Genomic DNA, 20,882 nt, shown 5'->3' with positions numbered 1-20,882 from the left:
GCAGACAGACGTGCCCTCGCCCGGCAGCACCCGCTCTGGAGGCAGAGGTCCGGGGCAGCTCCGAGTAAGCAGGCACGAGGGAAGCGAGCTCGGGGGCAGCCTCGCTCCGGCCGGGCTGCTTCAGGGCCGCCATGACTGCACTGCACTCCCACCCAAGCGGGCACGTCTGCGTGGCTTTACACCACCGTGAGACTTCTGGCTAGCCAATTTGAGCTGGAACTTCTATACACGCCCTCTGCTAACATGATGGGAGTTTTGAAGATCTAATACAAAAGCATAAATACAGTAAATGTTATTTTCAGTTTTTGTGACAGGGAGGATGAAAGGATATCTGATCCTGACTGAATTAGAACGTCTGGTTCTAGGCTGGCATCACCTAAAGTTCACATTAATAGACCACCTCCCTAAACATATGCAATGATTTGATATACTAATTCCTTACATGAAAGAAAAGCACGGATCTTAAACCACAAAAGACAGGTGTATGAGTCTGCAGACTTACTCCCTGTCTACAAACAGTACAATGGCAGTATCTTCCTTAAGATCTTAGGGTTCATCAGGGCTAGGAAAGGAAATACAACTGACTCCCTCCTCACCTCATTATCTTCCTCTTAGTTAATCCCGGCAAGCAAAATAGCAAATAGGAGGTGAGGTTTCTCTGCTTGATACACAGTAAACTGAATTATACAATCAGTACACAGAAATCCATAATGAACTAATTCCTGGATTTGATCCAGCCCATCTAGGCACTTTCTGTTATTGACAAGAGACCCCTTCTATCTTCTATTACTTTCCAATATAATAATTTGTAGGAGCTGCTTGAAATTCTGTATTTGCAGTAACTCACACATTGTACAAAACAAGCTAAGACCTAGGTCATCTAGAGCATTCGCTGTTTTCTTTCTGGTTGTAACATGAGACAGGTATTGCTGTCCCAAATTTACAGACAGTGAAACTGAGATCCTGAGACCAAGAAGCTAGCCAAGTATCACCCAGTGCTGCCCCAGCTGCAGGAACTCTTGTTATTATGAAAGTATAAGCACGGTAATTATTTAGTTCTCACCTGAGGGTGGAGTGAGATGCAGTTTCACTCTCTAAAACACAAATGGTAGCTACAATAGCTGCTTCTTACTAGTTCCCCACAGAGAAAAGCTTAGGGCAACGTTCATCTTGCTAACTTTAGGTTGAAAGTTTGGTACTCAGTATAAGCTAGCCACGTAGCCTCCCTTTCTCTGGTCGAAGCAAGGAAGCAAGTAGTTCCAGAAGTCAATACCTCCTTTCCACTTTAAAGTCTTTCGGGTGCAGCCCTTCCCAACTGCTATTTGGACCCCAATCATTATCTTAGGCTTTTTCACACGTGATAAGCAGAATCCCTCCCTAACCATATATGATGTGAAAAAAATTAGTTCTCTGTGAAAGCAGAGTGCATGCTGTCTCCCTGGAACTACTTCAGACTTTTAAATACGGACAGTCTCTTTTAAGAGGGGCTCAATTTAAGAGCCTAAGGGCTTCTCTCCTTCAGAGAGAATAAGGTACCTTCATAAAGTGCCTCAGAGAACCCAAGTCAGGCACATAAACTTTGCTGGCACGTTCTCCAAGAGCAGTGGAGATGAACAATGCAAAGTGCCCAGTGTGCTGCCAATTCATACCCTAGCTCAAGACTTACTGATCTCTGTTGGAGATGGGATGTAAGCAGAAGCAGCACATCCCTTTCTCTGTTTTCCCCTTACTCTTGTTTAGTGTAGCCTGCAGAGGTGTCTAGGCTGCTGTAACGATTGCTGTAACTCAGGAATGCTGGAGCATCCTCTACAGTATCGGCTTAATGCTCTGGGATCCTTGAGGATGGCAAGTGTTGAGCAGTTACCAAATCTTCCTACTCTTGTTTCTGGTCGTTTTGTGGATATTCCCTTCTGTTAATACGATGCATTAGAATGCTTATGAGCACAATGAGTCAATCATACAGCATTAACTTCCAATCAGCTTACTCAGCTGTAAAAAACCATGAGTTTATCTGGGAATGCCGCCACGTCATTCCCATTTGTAAGTGCAGCCAAACCAGCAGCAACTTCTCTAATTTTTCCTGTGTTTGCCAGCAAGCTCTAATACCTACTTGAATCACAAGACACGGTGATTCGAGCATTTGATTCTCCTTCATGAATCATCTGTACAACACATACAAACTCTGCGGTGTTGAATAATACCATAACTTCACATTGCACATGAAGGCACAAGCCTCTTCCGTTAAATGAGCCCCCTAGTTAAATTGCTGATGTAGTTAACGCTGTAACTGTGCCAGAAATGCCAGATTTCTCAACTATGTCATCACAACTATGGGAAAACAAGAGGATTTAGAAACCTGTGATGGGTACCAACTCCTTCCATAAAGGATCTCTTCTTTAAAGTGCGCAAGGCATGCCTTGAAATACAAGCATGCCTTGATGATGACTCAAATTGCTAATATATAGGGACAACAGAAAGCATGAAGAGCTGTATCACAAAAAGTATGTGAGGGTTGGTTAAGGACAGAGAAGAAAACACATTTTTTATGATGCTTTGGGATCTTAAGGACGATTAAGTAATAAAATCCTTGACCAACTCAGTTACTTATCCCAGGGAAGAAAGAAGACAATAAAAGGTCTTGTGTTGGTTCTCATTTGATCATAAAATATTGATAAACAATGGGCCTGGTTGAGGGAAATTTACCTTGTTTTCCTAATTCTTACAAGAAAAAATAAACGACTGAGCTTTTAAAGTCTAAACAGTAAATTAATTGAAATGTGAAAAAATTCTTTCATTGCAAAAATATGATAGCAATCACAACGTCAGCAAACTGCTCAAGGCACTACCAGTTACTGCTACAAGGAAGAGGAACAGCTGTTTGATGCAGGCCTCACTGGAGTTTTGCTGAATAGGTGTCTCCCATGGGGTGAGTGCAGTGGACTTCACATCAGGTGCTGCATATGTTTTATTAAATCAGAAAAGTTTCTGTTTAATTAAAATTAATTCAATTGATACATATAAAAATATTGTTTCTAGTTTTCAAAATCCTACATGAGAAAAATACACCATGGATGCTAATTTAAGTGGAAGTTTTATGTCCATGACTCAACGCATTTTATTCCTTTCTTTGAAATTGTGATTTGTTTTTCTTGTCCAAAATTCTGCAGTGTACAAAAGGATGACTTTTCAGAATATGTTTCCCACGTCAAAATAAATGTAACATCAAATTGGTCTTAGTGCCAAGAGGATTTAACCAGGATGCTGTTTAAGACTCAGCAGTTAAGAAGCTGGAACAATAAATATTTCTCCTTTCAATGTGTAAAAGCCTTTTTCTGATTCCTCAAACTGTCCATTCAGTGTCCCTTTGTCACAGTAATTGCCCATTGGTTGTTTCCCTTCTGAAACTCCTTCTGTGCAGTACTTTTTGCTGCTAAAACTTGTCGTGTATATACTTTGGGGGTAATGCTGGTGAATATGTTTGGTGACAAGGAGACAATTCAAATGACAGAAGCCTGGGTTAACAGAGCTTCCTGCCAGAATGGCTCATTAGAGCTCCCAGTCTGAAGCCACTGCCGTACTGGTGCCGTACAGTCCAATTTAATTGGGTTGAGGGACTGATACAGCACACCGCTCTTTCGACAGGCAGCATAAACTCATTCTGCCCATCATGACACTCAGTTGTGTTTATTTTTAAAGGCTTCACACACACCATTTGGGAATGAAATTCAAAGCACATAGCATTTCCTTTTTCAACATGCCAAATATTCTGCCTGAAAGCTGGATTTCCCCCCCCGCCTCCCTCAAAATTTATCTGTTTGAGTTGTTTGCTGCAAGTGCCTCAGTTTCTGGTGTGTCCCCCCCCTTTTTTTTTTTTTTTTGGTGGGTAAAGTTCCAGATCACATAGTTCTATTTTAAACAGACTGTGGATCTTCTTGGGTTGGACAAATTACAGCTCAGAAGAATTTGCCATGGTGGTTCAAACAAGGAGTGCAGGGCAACCTGCTTTTCATGGTTACTGCTTCTCGTTTGTCATTCTGAAAAGTTTAATACTAATAGGCAAATCTCCAGTGCTTTATTGAGCTTTCACTGTTCACCGAGAGGCAATGCTGTTTTGAGAGCTATTTCAGATCCTCAAAAAGTAATCTCAAAAGGCCCCCAATGTAATGCATGAAAAATGCTAGTGCTGAGTTATACCTGTTGCCTTCTAGCTTAATGATGGATTTTTACAAGGATCCTGAGGCTATTTCATTGAGTTTTGTTTAAGTTTTGACGCTGATTGGGCACATCGCAGAGATGTCATATACAAGAAATGCACAAGAAGAGTGAATTAAAAGTAGATGCAACTCTTAGCCACTTTTCTATAGTAGAACCAAACTTAACTGCTCTGTTAATAGCAAGAGAGCTTGGCAGAACTTATTTTTATATATTTATATATACACACATACATATGTAATTCCTTTAACCTGCATAATTAACCTATGAATGTCTAGATGTTCAAGATGAGAATTAAGTGGATGCGCAAATTATTTTCTTTCATCCATCCTTTTTAGTACTCTTCTGCTACTCCTCTTTTTCCCCTTCCTTTTGTTCTTCCCAACTAGGAAGCCAGATTCTTTAAAATTGGTCTTTCTAATACAACCCAAATATATTCAAACTGAATCATATTCTGAGTACTAGTGAAATTTTGTTGATTGGGAAATGAGGCAGATACATTTCAGGATTCTTCTTTTGAAGTTTGTGAGTCAATTTATTATTCAGTTAAGCAGGGCTTTCATGCCAGCAGAGCTGGAATAAACAGGGGCACTGCCAATTTGTTCCACACATTCCTTCTGCCCATTTGGCCAAGATTCCTGAAAGCTCTAAGACTCTAACTTTGGTTAATCACCTCTGAAGTTACAATGCACAGTGATTTTCTAGAGCTGAAAACTGGGGTCTTGGAAGGGATGAAAATTCTTTTTCACGTATGAACTACACCACTATGCTACAAAACAGCAGCTCATTCATTATTTTCTGCTACCACCTTTGTTTATACTGTAACATACCCAAAACGTGCTGAGTGCTACACACAGAAACAAAAGAGCTTATATTTAAAAAGAAGAGCTGGGGAAAGAGATGGAACATGGAGGCAAAATGATTACAGTGGATCATGGCTGGGTGGCTCTATTTTCAAACAAATAGGCTAGTTAAAGCTAAGGAGAGAAAAAGTGAAAAGGAAGTGTGAGGGTGAGTGAAGGCATGAAAAAAGAGGAGGAAAAGAGCAGGTTGAGGAGTTGCTTTCCAGGGTTGTTGAGACTACATTATGTCAGGTTGAATGTTTTTAGACAGAAACAGCAAGTGGATTCACAGTTTAGCGTCAAGACCCACCAACCAGATCAGGATTGATCTTCATCAAAATAATGTTTACAACCCTCAAATCACGAGTTCCAGAGCTAAACCAAGAGTTATTTTTTTAAAAGAGACCAGAAAATACCTGACTTCTACAACATAATTTCAGGAATACTACTTCAGATGTTTAAGTCATTTACTACTTACGTATTATCTAACCATATGTGAAGGAGCAGCCTTAAAAGATAAATTCTGTGTTTTCTCGCTAGCTTTAGATTTGAACTCCTCTCTAATGGCAGAGTGCTAGTCTAGCCTGTCTCTACTTGTCAATTTTGGAAGTCTAATTCTGTGACAAGTGAGCATCAGAATGTAACATTCTGTTCTAAAAGTATTTAGATCTTTACTCTTCTGCAGGTTTTTCAAGTCTGCCTGGTTTTTGTAATCAATCAACACTGAGGAAAAAAGAAGAGGCAAATAAAAATAATCATGAAGAAAATGAGAAGTAATATAAAAATCACAGTAACTCACACTTGGGCTCTCCTTGCCCTTGCTGTCTTTACTGGAAGCTCCACTCAGCTGCTCAATTAAACTGTAATGTGTTAATTGTTCAGGTCCATGCTCTCCAAAATGGCCATAGAGACTGTGTTGGTATAAATCCAAGATTGACATTGGGTTCCCCAGAAATGACTTTCTCTGATTTTGTTTTTCCTGCTCAGCTGTAAGAGGTATTAAAAATAATATCATTACGGCATATTTAATTGATGAAATAGATTGTAATGTAATGTTACAATTTTTAAATGCATTTCAAATGTTTCAAGGTATCTGGAATTCAGTGTAATAAAAGCATTAAAATACTAGCTCCTAACTCTCCAATCTGTGCATATACAGGGGACTGTTCATACTCAATATTCAAGGTGAAGGAGATGGTATGAGACAGCCAGAATTAATTTTCTTTCTTTTTTAATTATAGACCAGATGGTTAATTTGGAGGGATCGTTCTACTTATTTATTTGCTGTAAGTTTTTGTTCTTCTGTCTTATTAACCTTACATGGCAGATGTGCTAAGTTCCCTTAGCATGTCTTTTAGTTTGACTATATTCGATAATTCTTTCCTTTTCACTTCATTTTTAGCTAATGAATACAAGAATATAAAAAAAACACTACTAAGGTAAGAAACAGGTCCTACCCATTTGTTATAGATCCTACTGTAATACAAGAACAGTAGGAATAAACCCTCAGTTTCCAAAGTCCAAGGCTGAAAACTCATTCAGAAGGTCAAAACAAAACCAAAGAAATCTCGTGCAGCTTCATGAAAACACACGGGTGACAGAGGCTTACATGATCATTAGCTTCTATCCTCACACTTGTTACTCAAACTTCAACTCTACCTTATAAACTATAGCATTAGAAAAGCCTCTGCCTCTGATGCCTCCAACAGTTGCATCGGGATAAAATCTTCATGGAGTTGGAATCAAAACATTTTCATGGTTGAAATGGAAGAACCTGGAATGTTTGGCTTATTCCCTGCTAGTCTACTGACCTTCTCCGTAACACTGGGCAATGTACTGGGAGTCTCACCCAAAGCCCACTAAATCAGTGAAGGTCTTATCATTGACTTTTAATAGCCTTTGCATTGGCACTCAGTCTCTCAATCTTTCTGTTCCCTGCTCATAAACGGAAAATTAAAACTACTCCAACATTATAATTGTGCAAGCAGTGAAAGTTCATTAATGTTTTGGGGACTCATCTAATAAATATAATTATCTACACATATAAAAATATTCTCTATGAATTGGTTTGCTGCAGCCCCTGCCTCAGCCTCATGTGGATGCTTTGAGGTTATATCACTTGTGTGCATAAAGAAGCTAAAGTCTTTGAACACAGAAGGGAATCAAGTATTGTTATTAATACAATGTGAGAACTGCATTTATAGGTCACAGAACAGAAATCCTGGCCATAAGGAATGACCATAGAGGAAATACTTTTGCAATAATGCTTTATAATTTTCTTTTCTATTTGTCTCAATCACAATCATGAATTTTAGTTCTGTTACTAGCCCAAAAGTTAGGCATATACACAAAATCAATGATTTGCTATGTAAAATGGTGACTTCATGTCATGGTTAGGTATCATTAAACTTGGAATCTGCTGACATTTAATGCAACTGCCGATGCACAATAAAATCCTTTTTTTGCAATTTGTGATCAATACAGAAAAAAATGCTTATCTACCTCTTTAACAAAACACATCTTTCTTGTATTAGAACATGATCTGTAAAAAGCAAAATCTGTAAAAAGAAGTGTTTATGGGCAGAGTTAAATGACTTGCAACATTTCATACAGATTAAAAATACAAAGTCACAGCGGTAATGTAAATAAACTGTCCTAGCTTCCTACTCTGCTTGCTGTCTGGTGGAATCACAAAAAATGGATTAGCTCTGTAAATGCCAAATGTTTAAGTCCAACTCCCAGCAGACACTAAAGAGCACAGTATGTCTGCCGACAGTATGTAGCCATCCACGGCATTTTTAATGCATTCATCACTGCGGTATCCACTGTAGGTGCTAATCTCTGCTAGGTCAAGCTCACTGCTGTGCAGAGGGTCAGCACAAATCCTATGAATCACTGAAGTACTGCTTAAGCTCTCAAGGCTTCAGTGGTGCTGAGACCTTGCACTGGCCTTTGCACTCGCCAGAATTTATCTCCTGTAGGGAAGCCATCGGCTGCGTAGGCAAGCGTACGAGCCACACTCTCCTCCCCCTCCCAGAGGGCACACATCTGCACTGAAAGGTGGCTTGCAGCACAGCAAGCTGGTGGTAAAGACAAGACAGCAATTTCTTGGGTTATTAAACACACAGAAAACTATTATCTCAAGAAATTCACTTAATGTGTTTCTATCTACCAGAATCCAGTAAATTCCAAATTGTCATCAATTCTTGCAAAAGGGTTTGATACTGGAAAATGTGAGAGAGACTTCACTATGGCACCATAACCAACATCACTTAGATACAGAGGTTGGAAAACTATGGCCTTGATCATTGTGTTATTTCAACTGGCTAATATAATTAAAAAGAAAAAAGGGAAGCTATCTTTGTAGCCACCTTTTAAATTTTATAATAATGTAACAGAAGACTTCTTTTTACTTACACTGCAGGGATTTATGCATAAAAACCTGCAAGTTAAACCCCTGCTAGCAAAAAAAAGACAGGAAAAAAAGATACACACATAGAATAAAAAGCAAAAAGTAATAAAAAGCTAATGGAAAATTAGACTGAAGTAAGATCTGGGGTTAGAAAGTGAAAACTAGACAGTAAGTTCAATGAAGGACACTATTTGCTGCTGAGTCAGAGTGGAGATGAGGGATATATATTTTTATGTACAAATTTTCAATTACCTTGTTTGTTGTTCTTTGTTAACTCTACGAAAGTCTCCTCTGCAGTTCTAAAATACTTTGTTTCATACTCTGGTTCCGGCTCAGTGTCACTGCTGCTTGCAGAATAAGTACACACTCTCAGAGCTTTGTCCTGTACAAATAAGGGTATTGCAATCATTCAGATGATGCATATATATCAAAATAATGCCAAAGATTATTAGGAATAGAACATTTTATATTCACCATGCAGTGTAAATGGATAGTTCAACTGGAAAAAAGTCTGCATTACCAGTTCAACTAACTAATTCTCCTTCAAGTAAGTAATCATCAGTCTGACATGGGGGAAAAAACACATTCTTGTCCTGCTAAGTTCCCTGACTTAGTCTGGCAGAAACAGCCCAGATTTTCCCAGTTTTTTCACTATACCACTGTTTTCAAACCTACCAACATTTTCAGATAAGTTCATCCATCAATTTAAATTCTAAAACTTCTCAAGTATGTTTAATACAGTGTGTTTGTAACATGCAAAATATCACACAACAAATCGTTTGCTGCTAGCAATTCTAGAGATTATTAGGATGGCCAGTAGACAATACTCATGCTTTCTACACCAGTAAATCCTAAATTCTTCCTAAATTCATGTCCCTTGTCCTGGCATTTACATTGCATTGGAGAGCCCTTAAATCCCAGCTGATTCGTACCCCATTTCTCTTCAGAAAGCAACACTAAGGGTTTTCTTCTGGGAGTAAAGAGGAATGCTGACAGCTCTGGACAGCTTCCAGTCATGGAAGGCCTGAAGGTGTAAACCTTTCAGGAGCAGCAGCTCAGTACAATAAACCCCACAAAACAGGTATGGGGAAGCTAGGCCTGATTCTGCTCAGTTAGTGGCATCTAGAGGTACAAATACCACCTACTATCCTAACCCCAATTGCCTAGCAGCAACTCAAAAGAGTTTTTCATTCTGCTTTTCAAAGAGTGATATTTCCCCATCTTCCCATCCATGTTGCATTTTTGAACTGATGCAGAAGGACATCCATTTGATAGGAAGCACAAACTAGCGGAGGGGTGATCAGACCTGATGATACCTGCATGTAGTCAGGTATGCTCAACATTACCCGCAGAACTGGGAGATTGCCAGTCAGCTGTAGTCCAGAGCCGCTTAGACACACTCACGTGCCAGCTACACCCACGCTGACCTTCTGACTCTTAGGCAGACTAATTAGCAGTAACACATGTATTGTGTTAAGATGGTTTTGGGACTGGAGGTGGTCAGTCATGACTGGCTCAAGGTGAAGACCACACGGATGCGGTTATTACTTGGAAGCCAACGTTATTGCACTACAGAGGACTCACCACCAGTTTGACAATGACATACAAGACAAGCAAGTTTATCTCTCAGCTTCTGTTCTAAATACTCAGAGCATGGGCCATATAAAAATGCAAGATACAGCAGTCATGCAGACATGGACAAAACAGACACACAAAAAAAGTTATGCAACAAAATGTTTTTAGCCTCTTGTAATTTAAGGCTTATTAGCTAGCTGTGTCTGATAACTTCCGTGCTTAACGCCCACTTTCTTGACAAAGTTTTTTTCTCTCTTTGTTAATCTGCTGATCCTGTACTTCTCCTGGGGCTTGACAGCCTGGCATTCCTGAATATGAATAACTTGACAACCATCAGCAGTAGTTTTTACGCAGGTATATGCATTTGTCTGTTTGTTCTTTCTGCAGTTTTCATTAAAAGATTGAAGGACAGACAGATCATTGCAAGGATTAACCAAAATCACAGAGAAACATGTAAGAAGAGTATTTTCCCTTTCACAATACTTTCACAGCACATCTGCTCAAATGCTTATATTACACAGCCATAGGGACAAGGAAACATAGGCTTGGGGGAAAAAAAACCCAAACATCCAAAACTCATGGAAAGTAAACAAACAAGATCAAGTTTCTTGAAGAGAAAAACAGGGTAAGAGGTCTCCATTTCCTTGTCTATAAAATGCCTGTAAGGATTTTAATTAAAACATGTCTGTAAACCATGAGGACAAAGTATTTTTGGGTGCTGTATTATTATTGTTAATAAATAATGAGATTGCAAATGAAGGGCAAGAAAGTAAATGGAACTATTAGATTGCTAGTTACTCTTCCCACTATATTAAAAACATTCGCTATTTCTGATTCTTTACACCACAATACATATCTCATTTAACAGGTGACACTTCTTAACTGATACCTTTGTTTTAGTAGTTTTCTTGGTGGTCCACTCTGGAAGAACTTTTCTGTTTTCCACAGTTTCTTCAGTATGCTCTAATGAGGCAGAGGTCACAGAACTTGGTACTTGTTCACTTCGTTTTGCAAGGTTAATTATTCCTGAATTAAGCAAGACATTATTTAAACTGTAGGTCTCATCAGCATCCTTATGACAGTGTTTCAATTATAATTCAGAAAAACTGGGGGCAAGTCATGGTACTTTCATTATGTCAAATAATATCTTACTACTGAAAGGAATAACTTACTAACTTAGTGGAATCATTCTAACAACTACAGCGGCAGAATTTGATCCAAAGCCTTTTCCAGTTAACAAGAGAAGAGGAAGGCATGGATTTAAAGTCCTCTAATAGTTTTAAAATATATACTCTTTTATATAAGAAACAACATTCAATAACTACTCCTAGGCATTATAGGATCTGCTTTGCTATTTTATGTTCTCAGAGAGAGAACAGTCTGTTAACATAAATACAATTAGAAGTACCTTTCTAGCAGAAATTCTCAATCAGCTAGTCTTTTTATTTGCTATATTTGCACTATGCAAAATCAGAACAGCAAAGAAGATATATGGCACATATGAAATAAAGTGATAATTGTAATTTGGATGAGAAAGTGAGGGAGAGAATAATGGAATGAAAATATTCTAGTAAAGAATGAGTTGACCCCACCATTTGATGTATACTACTTTTTTTTTAACATCTTTTCATGACAATTTAATTAAGATACAAACCTTACAAGGCTGGCGCAGTGAATATTAGCATTAAGATCAGAACAATTGTACTACTACTGACTTCTTATGAAGCAATTCAATGCTTGCAGTTTCTGTTCAATTTGTTATAATGACAGTGTTTAATCATGGACTCGACTCTGTAGCGTACTGCTGAATTGAGGTCACACATGTGGCTATTCAAGCATGTAGCATATAATCTATAACTAAGATTTCTCTTCTGAACCCTTCTTAGCTGTACCATTAATTAACAGTACATTTATTTAAAAAATACTAAGTATTAAAATATCTTTTATTTAGCTTTGATTTGAAATGAGCAGGGAAGTCTGCAATGAAGCGTACAATGCGTGTTTGTAGTCTATTATACCATTACAATAGTGGACTGGGAACATTGCTAATCAACTAAGTTCTAAGATGTTTAATTAGACTTCTTCTGTTATGCATCTTACAAACATATAAAAGAGGCTTCCTTCCTCCTAGTTTCAATTTTATGTTGGGCCCCTCACTACAAGAAAGACATCGAGGTCTTGAGAGTGCGTCCTAACAAGGGCAACGAGACTTATGAGGAGTGGCTGAGGGAACTGGGGTTGTTTCACCTGGAGACAAGGAGGCTGGGGGGAGACCTTATTGCTCTTTACAGCTACCTGAAAGGAGGTTGTAGTGAGATGGGGATCGGTCTCTTCTCCCAAGCAACAAGTGATAGGACAAGAGGAAATGGCCTCAAGTTGTGCCAGAGGAGGTTTAGATTGGATTAGGAAAAATTTCTTCATGGAAAGGGTTGTCAAGCACTGGAACAGGCTGCCCAGAGAAGTGGCTGAGTCCCCGTCCCTGGAGGTATTGAAAAGACGTGTAGATGTGGCGCTTGGGCACATGGTTTAGTGGTGGACTTGGCAGTGTTGGGTTAACAGTTGGACTTGATGATCTTAAGGGTCTTTTCCAACCTAAATGATCCTATGATAATACACATCGGCTCATTAGCAGAACACATATTTGGTGGCCTTAACCTACGCTTAAACTTGGTATTTAACCTTACATGCTGATTACATGGAATCTCTCTTACAGAGTGATACAGATTTATGTAAGTTAAACACACAACTTTTACAGGAGCAATAATACTTATGCTGACAAAGTGCTAACAACCATAACCCAAATAAATCCATGACATTGCATTTGGTCACGATAAACCAATACTCTTCTCCACAAAACCAATTACTTTCACTGCATTTTGTACCATATCTATCACGCTGACTATAAAAAAATGCCCTGTTATAAATGCTGTATGTAACTATTTCTAATGTTATTGACATAAATAATACTAACTCAAAAACCTTCAAAAATGTTTATAAATGGTCAGTATGCATTTATAAAAAACTGCAGAGTTCAATGGAACTATTTACTAACACAAAGCTTTTTGTTGCAGCTTTGCTGGATAGCCAGTTCTTTTATTCCTTTATCAGCTTTTGTTTCACAGTTTAAACATACAAGTAGCTGCTAAGTGAAAGTAAGGTATTTTATGTTCATATATATAGAAATGATTTGTATAACGTAGTAAAGTAATGAGAGTCTTGTTTGAGGTCAAGGCCATATATTCGTCGGGACAGAATTTACGCATTGAGGCCAAATGAGTCCTTAGTCCAAATCTGGTTTCAAAAGCAAGTCTTTATGAATATCTTTTCCACGTCACAACATGTCTATGCTTTGTATTGTGCCACAAAGTCTGATCCTGAATATTGCTGAACATCTGCATTCTTATTCAAGTCAAATTCCAAGGCTGGCATATGTTTTTTCTTCAAGTACTGTTTCTTGAGAAAAGGATTTAAGTACTTAACACATTTTTCTCCCTCAGATAAGCACTATGTGTAACAAAATTTCCATATGGCTCAGGTCACAAACTTGTTAACCTTATGCATTCACAAAAAGAATATCTTCTGCTCTGCATTTAACATTTCTGTTATCAACTGTCATTATTATAAGACTTCTACTAATCAAAACAGACGTTGAGGCAGAAATAATGTGATTTTCAGTGTAATTGACATTTTACCTGAGGAAGCTGGTTTTGGAAGGCGACTTTGAAAAGGTCGAATACCTTTGGCAGTCATGGCCGGATCAGATGTTGAGTGACTAATTATGCTTTCCACAGACTCCTGGCTCTTAGCTGTTGAAGGCACTTCTCGCTCAAGAGTTTTGGCTTTTACTGAAGGAGCCGAAAGAAGAACTTGCTCAGGCGGTGCAAGGACTTCTCTTTCCAAAGTTGATTCTTGCTTAGAAACGTGTCGCCCTGTAGATCGGTTCCCTGAGTCGGGGAGGGGGAAGGTTCCAATCCCGCTGTCCAGTGTCCTCATCTGGCAGCAAGACTCTAAGATACAGGAAAACTGTGTGACGGGGTGGAGCTAAAGGTGTTGCTGGTATTTAAAAACAGTGAAAGGGTCTACGGGAAAAAAGGGCATCTTCAAGGGGAGGTTTCAAGGAAAGAAAAACAGTTTGCATTTCGTGAGTATGCTGTTACCTGTCATTTGTATGCTTTTGACACAATAACATCTATCTAACTGAATACAACGAAATACCATTTTGAGGTGCAATTAAAACTAACAGATGCCAAAACATTGAAATTGGCCTGCTTCAGAGTTACGGTGTGATAATGAATAAGAAGGGCATGTCCTAGAAAGTGATTACAGCTGGAATTTTACCATTATTTAGCTTGAAGGCCCACAGAAAGTCTGGAGAGTACCAATGTGAGGAACTGAGCAGTGTAATGTATTTCTTCCTACATAAACCCACACTCCACAAAAGCTTGTCCTCTCCATAACTCTGCTTTCTTAATTGTTTCTCTCACAAGAAGGTGTTAATCAAAATGGATCATCTATTCTTAAAGAAAGTTAAGATCTACAGAACTTCCCTGAGATAACCATCTCTCAGAGCATCCTGAAAAACTTGGATAGCAACAGCCATGCCTTTGTTTACCTTGTTACGTTCTGGTGCTGCACACCCCACTTTGGGTAAGCACACACTCTCCCCCACAATGCCAGACAGGGATACCTTAAGTACTTGGTTTGGAAGCAGTAGGGTCACACATGGCCCTCCAGTTTACTCATCCTACTGGAAAGGTGCTCTACTAACCATGGAACAGAGAAAGATGCAAGTGTAGATATGTGCACATTGCTATTCTAGCAACTAAGATGTAACAGCACCACCCTGCCCTGTCATTTTCTATCGGTTGCCAGAGACTTGCCTTTTGTTTGTATAATGAGCAAACAATATCGAAGGGACTATGATGGCAAGGTCCTTCTGAGAGGTATAAACACCAAAGAGGGAATTTCAGCACTAGTGGCTGGAAAATGAGCCTAACTTAGGTTAAACATCTGGAAACATCCTTTGGCAGTAAGACCTTCAGTCTGTGGCACACACTCCCGAAGTAAAGGAATTTCCTTTGCTTTGAACAATTTAAGACTACACTGGATATAAGATATACCGCAATGAACAACTGTACTCTAGCAGGAGATGCAGAATATGACCCAATATATCTTTTCCAGCTCTATTTTCTGTGTTCCTGAGTATTGATTTTTTTTAAATGATATGCCCATTTGTTATTTAAGTCTGTTGTAGTTAGCAGTCCTGTGTCAAGTCATTTTCGTGATTTTTCCCTCTGCAGTGTTTCTAATACTCTCAGAAATTTGGAAATATTTCTCCTCCACGGGCTTTGCCTATTTGTTTTTGAAATAAGAACATTAAAATGGTCATTTTCTGTTAATATCTCAATCTCAACGGGCCTTATTTTATAGCAAGAAACTACTTACAGATAAATTAAAGGTCTATTTATGTTTCCCGGTCCTTGTCAAGAGAAGCAGTCTATATTTACATGGTCCTCATTAACTTATCCTTGTCACTTAGGATCAAAGAAAGACTGAAAGTCATACCGAGCACATTTACCTTACAGGGCCTAGCTGAGCTGCCAGAGCAAAACAAACTACGCAACAGGCAACTCTGGTTTCTCTCACACAATTACTGCATCCCAATTAATTCTTTCCATAGGTATAAGGAGATAAGGTGTGGAAGCCACGGCTAGCTGGCAACTATGTTCCATCACATTTTTGAGCTAATGTGCCATAATAATTTTAGAAGTTGCTGAAGGTTATCCAGGAAATGTGAAAAAGAAAAGAATTATATTTGGTTCTGCTGTGTCAAAGGGAGGTATCCCAGCCACTGAACCCTCTTAGTCAGTTATCCTTCCCCTAAGATATTTTTTGGTTTGGTTTTGAACAGTAAAATACCTAACTAGAAGTGGGTGAACTGTTCCTCTCAGGATATAACAGAGTGGAGAAAAGTCAGTTAGATTGCTAGGTGTCTGCCCTTGCCATTTACTCTGTAGATAATCAAGTTTAAACAGTGTGTTAGCTCATGGACAAGCAATGCTTCAACTAAAGACTATCAGTGATAGAGTTAGCAAATAAAGAAAAATATAGAATAAGAAAGGACTTCCATTAGATGTCTCTTAACCAGAAGAAAGACATTTGTGCAACGCTGTTATGTTGGAGAAGCAGAGCTCTTCATCAGAGACATGGAGTAAACTGGAAGTACCACAGAAAAGAACACCCTGAAAAAAAAAAATTTATCTGACGAGTCTCCCCTCTACTGTCTCTATGGTTAATGCTGGATCTGATTTTGCAACACAGTTCCACAGGGACTCTGAATGATTTTGTAGCACTGTTTCCTTTTTGAGCATTCTCTAAGAAACCTGAAAGTCATTCCCTCCTAATTACTACAGGAAAATTAAGGAAACTTAAAATGTGTACCACACAGCAAAGCTACACCTTTTGCTCAGGGCGAACTGGAAGATGAACACTATTTTAACTTCTAAGGTCGTGTTTCTTAGAACGACATAAGGATTTGTCTTGCCCAGTTACCTTGTGAATGTCTAGGACTGAACCATGAAAGCAACAGCATAAAATCAAGAGAAATGAATACTGAGGGCCATACTTCCAAGAAAATACAGTCTTCTGCTGTTCCCAAAATAATTGGGAGAGTGATGGAGGAGCACACCTGCAGTGTCACATTTAATTAAAAGGAAAAACAGTTGTAATCAATTGTAGCCTTCCATCATAGAGACTTTATCCATGATAAAGGAAATACACCAGGTGGAAAACAGATTTTTAAAACAGCTCACTAATTTTTAATTCTGAACAACCACAAAAGGGCCTTGCTTTCAAAGTGCTCAAAGCTCAGCAGCTCCCATTGTGACACTTAAAGACAGGTTTTTGAAAAATCCGGTGACTCAACTATGTTGAGCAATCCTTTAAAACCCAGTTCTAAATCCACAGAGTACACCACAAAATTCTCTATGGATGTTAATTTTTCACTAATAGAAGTAACTAATTCACCCCTAAAGCAATATTATACAAATCAAAAAGCATCTCTCAGAACAATTTGTATTACTGAATGAATGAATATACATTATCTTGTGTTGTTTTTAAACTTTTATGACGCAACTACAAAATAAAAAAATGTTACACATCTCAGTGACAGCTTTCAAACTGAACTGTTCATGGCCCATCTGATTTCATCAGTTGCACTGACACTTCAAATGGCTTACCAGCGAGAGCTGCACAAGACTACATAATGAAAATATGTAAAAGTTAAATCTCTGATGCTGCAACAGTACTACTCAATAGATGAAAAACGATTCTGCAAAACATTAAAAAGAGTTATATATGAGCTTAATTGCTTTTGCTTGTGAATGTTTCCTGGCATACAAGCCAAATTCCTTGCCTGATTCTGCTTTTGTTTTGTTTTGTTTTTTTCTTTTTTTCTGTTTTTCCCCGCCAGGGAAGAAAGAAGCTCACGCAATGGTATTAGTTTTTATAGTGGACACAGACAGACTCACCATCTGCTATTTCACTGAACAATCAGACTAGAATCAAAAGTCTGAAATGCTGAAATAGCCCCTTCCCTCCCTCCCATCATGTGGATTTTAGTCTGGGCAGAAAATGAAGTCCCTGGAAGTCCTACTGTAGAGGAACATTTCCCAAAACTGAAAACAGAAATAAGGAAGAATTTAGAGAAATTTCTTGGAGATCAAAAAACTGACTGCATGGGAATCTTTTGATGACAGGATGTTCTAAGAGCTTTGTGGACAATTTGAAAAAGACTTTTAATGTTGAGAAGCTTCTCAGCCACTAAACAAAAGGAGTTAATACTGCAGAGAAAGTTTTTTGAAAGTCTGCTGAACTCCATACTTCTCAATAACTTTCACGTTTAATATTTTCAGAGGCAAGATGATCATGCAGTTCATGTCACACATTGGCTGGACACCATGGTAATTTGTACAGCAGCAGACAGACTGTGGCATATTCCAACATCACCAGTGTTTTACCAGAGTTTTCTGGTAACAGTAGACCACCAAGACCACTTCAACATGCAGTCAGCACCCAAATTAGATGGAGTAAAAAGGATCTTTGAAAACTGTGCACTGTTCTGAGGGTATGGACAAGAGGAGAACAGAAAAGGGGCATAGCTCAGGCTGGTAGGTATCAGGAATTCTAAAACTGAGATCATCACTGGGGAAACTTACAATAGCAGCTCCTTCTCTGGGTTTTTTTACATCTTCCTCGGAAATGCAAAAATTAGAGTTAGAAGTAAATATAGCCCACTGACAACCTACAATTCATTGAAGTCTTTGAGGGCATTCTCCTGAGCACAGATCATTTAAAAATGCATCTTAAATACCAGCAACAAATCATTAAGCCTGATTATTTTTCAACTTTTTTTAATGCCTTCTGAAACATTTGCCACAAAGATACCACAAACATACTGTCTCTAGCTCAGAAACTACCCTTGGTACAAATCATTGGAGACTGGGAAAGAATACCCAGGGAAGCTGACTGCTGGCCTTGCTTTTGTGTTCCTTCAGAGGCACTGGTATCGGTCACTCAGAGAGAGGAGCTCTCAGTCAGAGCTAGTACCACGCTGTTTTATGTTGTTATATAGCACCTTTCTCTGTTCCTCTTTGTATACAATGCATGTGAAAGGAAAACTGATTTGGGGGAAAAAATAACAGAAAGCAGAGCACAGGCACTATGAAGGGAATTGCTTCCAGCACAACACAAGAAATGTGGGTCCAGCCTCCCTCAGGCCAAGTTCTACACTGATGCTTGCAAAATAGGGTATCACTCAAAATAAGCAATGGAGCAAAATCTGTTCCAGTTTCATATTAGGTACATGCTAGTCTTTCTAATGTTGAACTTCTGTAAACCTATGTTGAGTCCTAACACATACCCAAGAGATTTCGTGAATTTCGTACAATAGAAGATGTAAGGTGATGACATAGCTTTTGAGCACAGCTTCTGATACACATTTCTTCAACGATGTGAAAAGATACTTTAACTAAGGGGGATATGATGCCACATGTTATTGTAAACAAACCCTTAACTGAGTAACTGGAGACTGTTTCAAAATGTTTTCTCAGGTAAAGCTTCACAATCTAATAACATCTTTTTATGTTGTATCTTAAAAAGAGTTTCACAAATGCTTAGTCTATTCACAAATCAATTACCAGACTTTCTTTACATAGGGACTGTTATACTTTTAAGAAGTCTATATATTCACTCATGGTTATTTTGACCACCTAGTTAAAACAATATGTGAGTTTTATTATGATGCTTAATTAATCCATAAAAATCTTTACAGAAATCACAAGATCCAAACTTTTACCCATAGAGCTAAAATAAGGTGTCAATCAGCAATTATATTAAGCAGGTATATTGTCTTATGTGCACACATAATATCATTCAAAATGGTCAGGCAATTCACTTTGAATTAAACAGAGTAAGAGGAGATGTTTCTGGATGTTGGCAGACATAGAAGGACTTACAGGTCCTGAGAGGAAATAATTATAGGCCCTACTGTGTTGGTTTTTGTTTTGCCTCTCTGTCAACTTGTGCCACGACTGACAGAAGGCAACGGCCTCTCAGTGCTGCTTGAGGGGGCCAGGATTTTCAAAAGCAGCTCAATAACCTCAGCCATTCCCCATCAGGTAGAACCACAATGTTACCAATGAAACATACTGATGGATACCAGATGCAATTACTGCAAACAGACATTATCTCTGCTTCAAATGACTGACACAAACTAACAGTTTCTATTTGGAGGTGGCAAAGTTACAGAAGTGTGTATGTTACTTAACTTCGATTGCTGATCTAACATAACATTAAAAATAAACGGCAACAAAGAGGACAACTGTATTTTAGGTGAAAAAGATCACAGGTAGTTCTGCTTACATCAGGCTTTCTATGTATAATGCCAGTAGCACAGCGACATATTTTCTTTCAAAGAAGCATCCCACCTCAGGAAAAATGTGGAATTCTCCTGTGCTCACCACTACAGCTGGTTTGAGATTTTCCCCACATAAATTTTCAAGTTTTGGCCTACAAAACTGCACATGATTGACACAAATTTCAGCTGAAACCTTTGAGTACCCACCAGAATTTTCCACAGAAAACAGAGATTTTCAGGGGGAAAAAAAAATCAGTCAAAAATAGCTCTGTATCAAGAACAGTTTCACTGGGAAATTTCCAGCAAGCTGTTTTCAGAAGTACAAACTCAAGCCTCAGAAGAAGGTTTTGAGAGATATATAACACTGAACGGGCTTTCTTCAAGGAGTACCTAGGATACTAAAAATGAAAGGGCATAGTTCCCATCAGTAACAGAATACAAAAATTCTAACAAATTACCTTTGCATTAGAAAGGTCAAGACTTTCTATCACACTGACACAGGGAACCATAGAACATGTAGTTGTTTTCTTCTGAAACACAAAGGGAGTATAATTTTTCTAGTATTTTGAAACATGCCAAATTATTAATTAATACTTTTTCTTTTTTTCAGAATAATATTTCAAATGTAAATAGGTCTCTGCAAAATTGCTTTATCAGTTAATAAACATCTTTAAGCTACATGTGGCACTGGCAGGAAGAACTTAAACTACAGATGGCAAAACAGATCTCTTTATTTGCACATCCTTCTCTTCATCTGCAATGCTAAAGCAACCACAAAAAAAATGAATACATTTGTGCCAAATCAATGTCAATTTTAAATAGATTATCCCTTCTGGGTTTACACCATAATTTGATCCAATTAGTCAAAGATGAATGCATTATTGTGTTCTATCTAGATCTGAAGTATAACCAGTATGCAAAACTA

The 20,882-nt window shown here is 38.4% G+C and overlaps 1 protein-coding gene across 1 annotated transcript in view; it reads right to left on the bottom strand.

Annotated features, from left to right (window-relative positions):
• The window catches only part of NCKAP5 (NCK associated protein 5), a 272,102-nt gene that overhangs the window by 18,359 nt on the left and 232,861 nt on the right, over positions 1-20,882 (bottom strand). The window contains exons 15-18 of the mRNA XM_086465475.1: positions 13,734-14,048; positions 10,931-11,067; positions 8,719-8,848; positions 5,854-6,041 (exon numbers count right to left, since the gene is read on the bottom strand). Coding sequence (XP_086321601.1) covers positions 5,854-6,041; positions 8,719-8,848; positions 10,931-11,067; positions 13,734-14,048 — 770 coding nt within the window. The remainder of the gene's footprint in view (positions 1-5,853; positions 6,042-8,718; positions 8,849-10,930; positions 11,068-13,733; positions 14,049-20,882) is intronic.

Source organism: Leptosomus discolor, chromosome 5, assembly GCF_034619465.1.
Source record: "Leptosomus discolor isolate bLepDis1 chromosome 5, bLepDis1.hap2, whole genome shotgun sequence".
NCBI lineage: Eukaryota > Metazoa > Chordata > Aves > Leptosomiformes > Leptosomidae > Leptosomus > Leptosomus discolor.
Note: the sequence above shows the minus strand (reverse complement) of the source record. Positions and strands in the feature narration are given on the sequence as shown.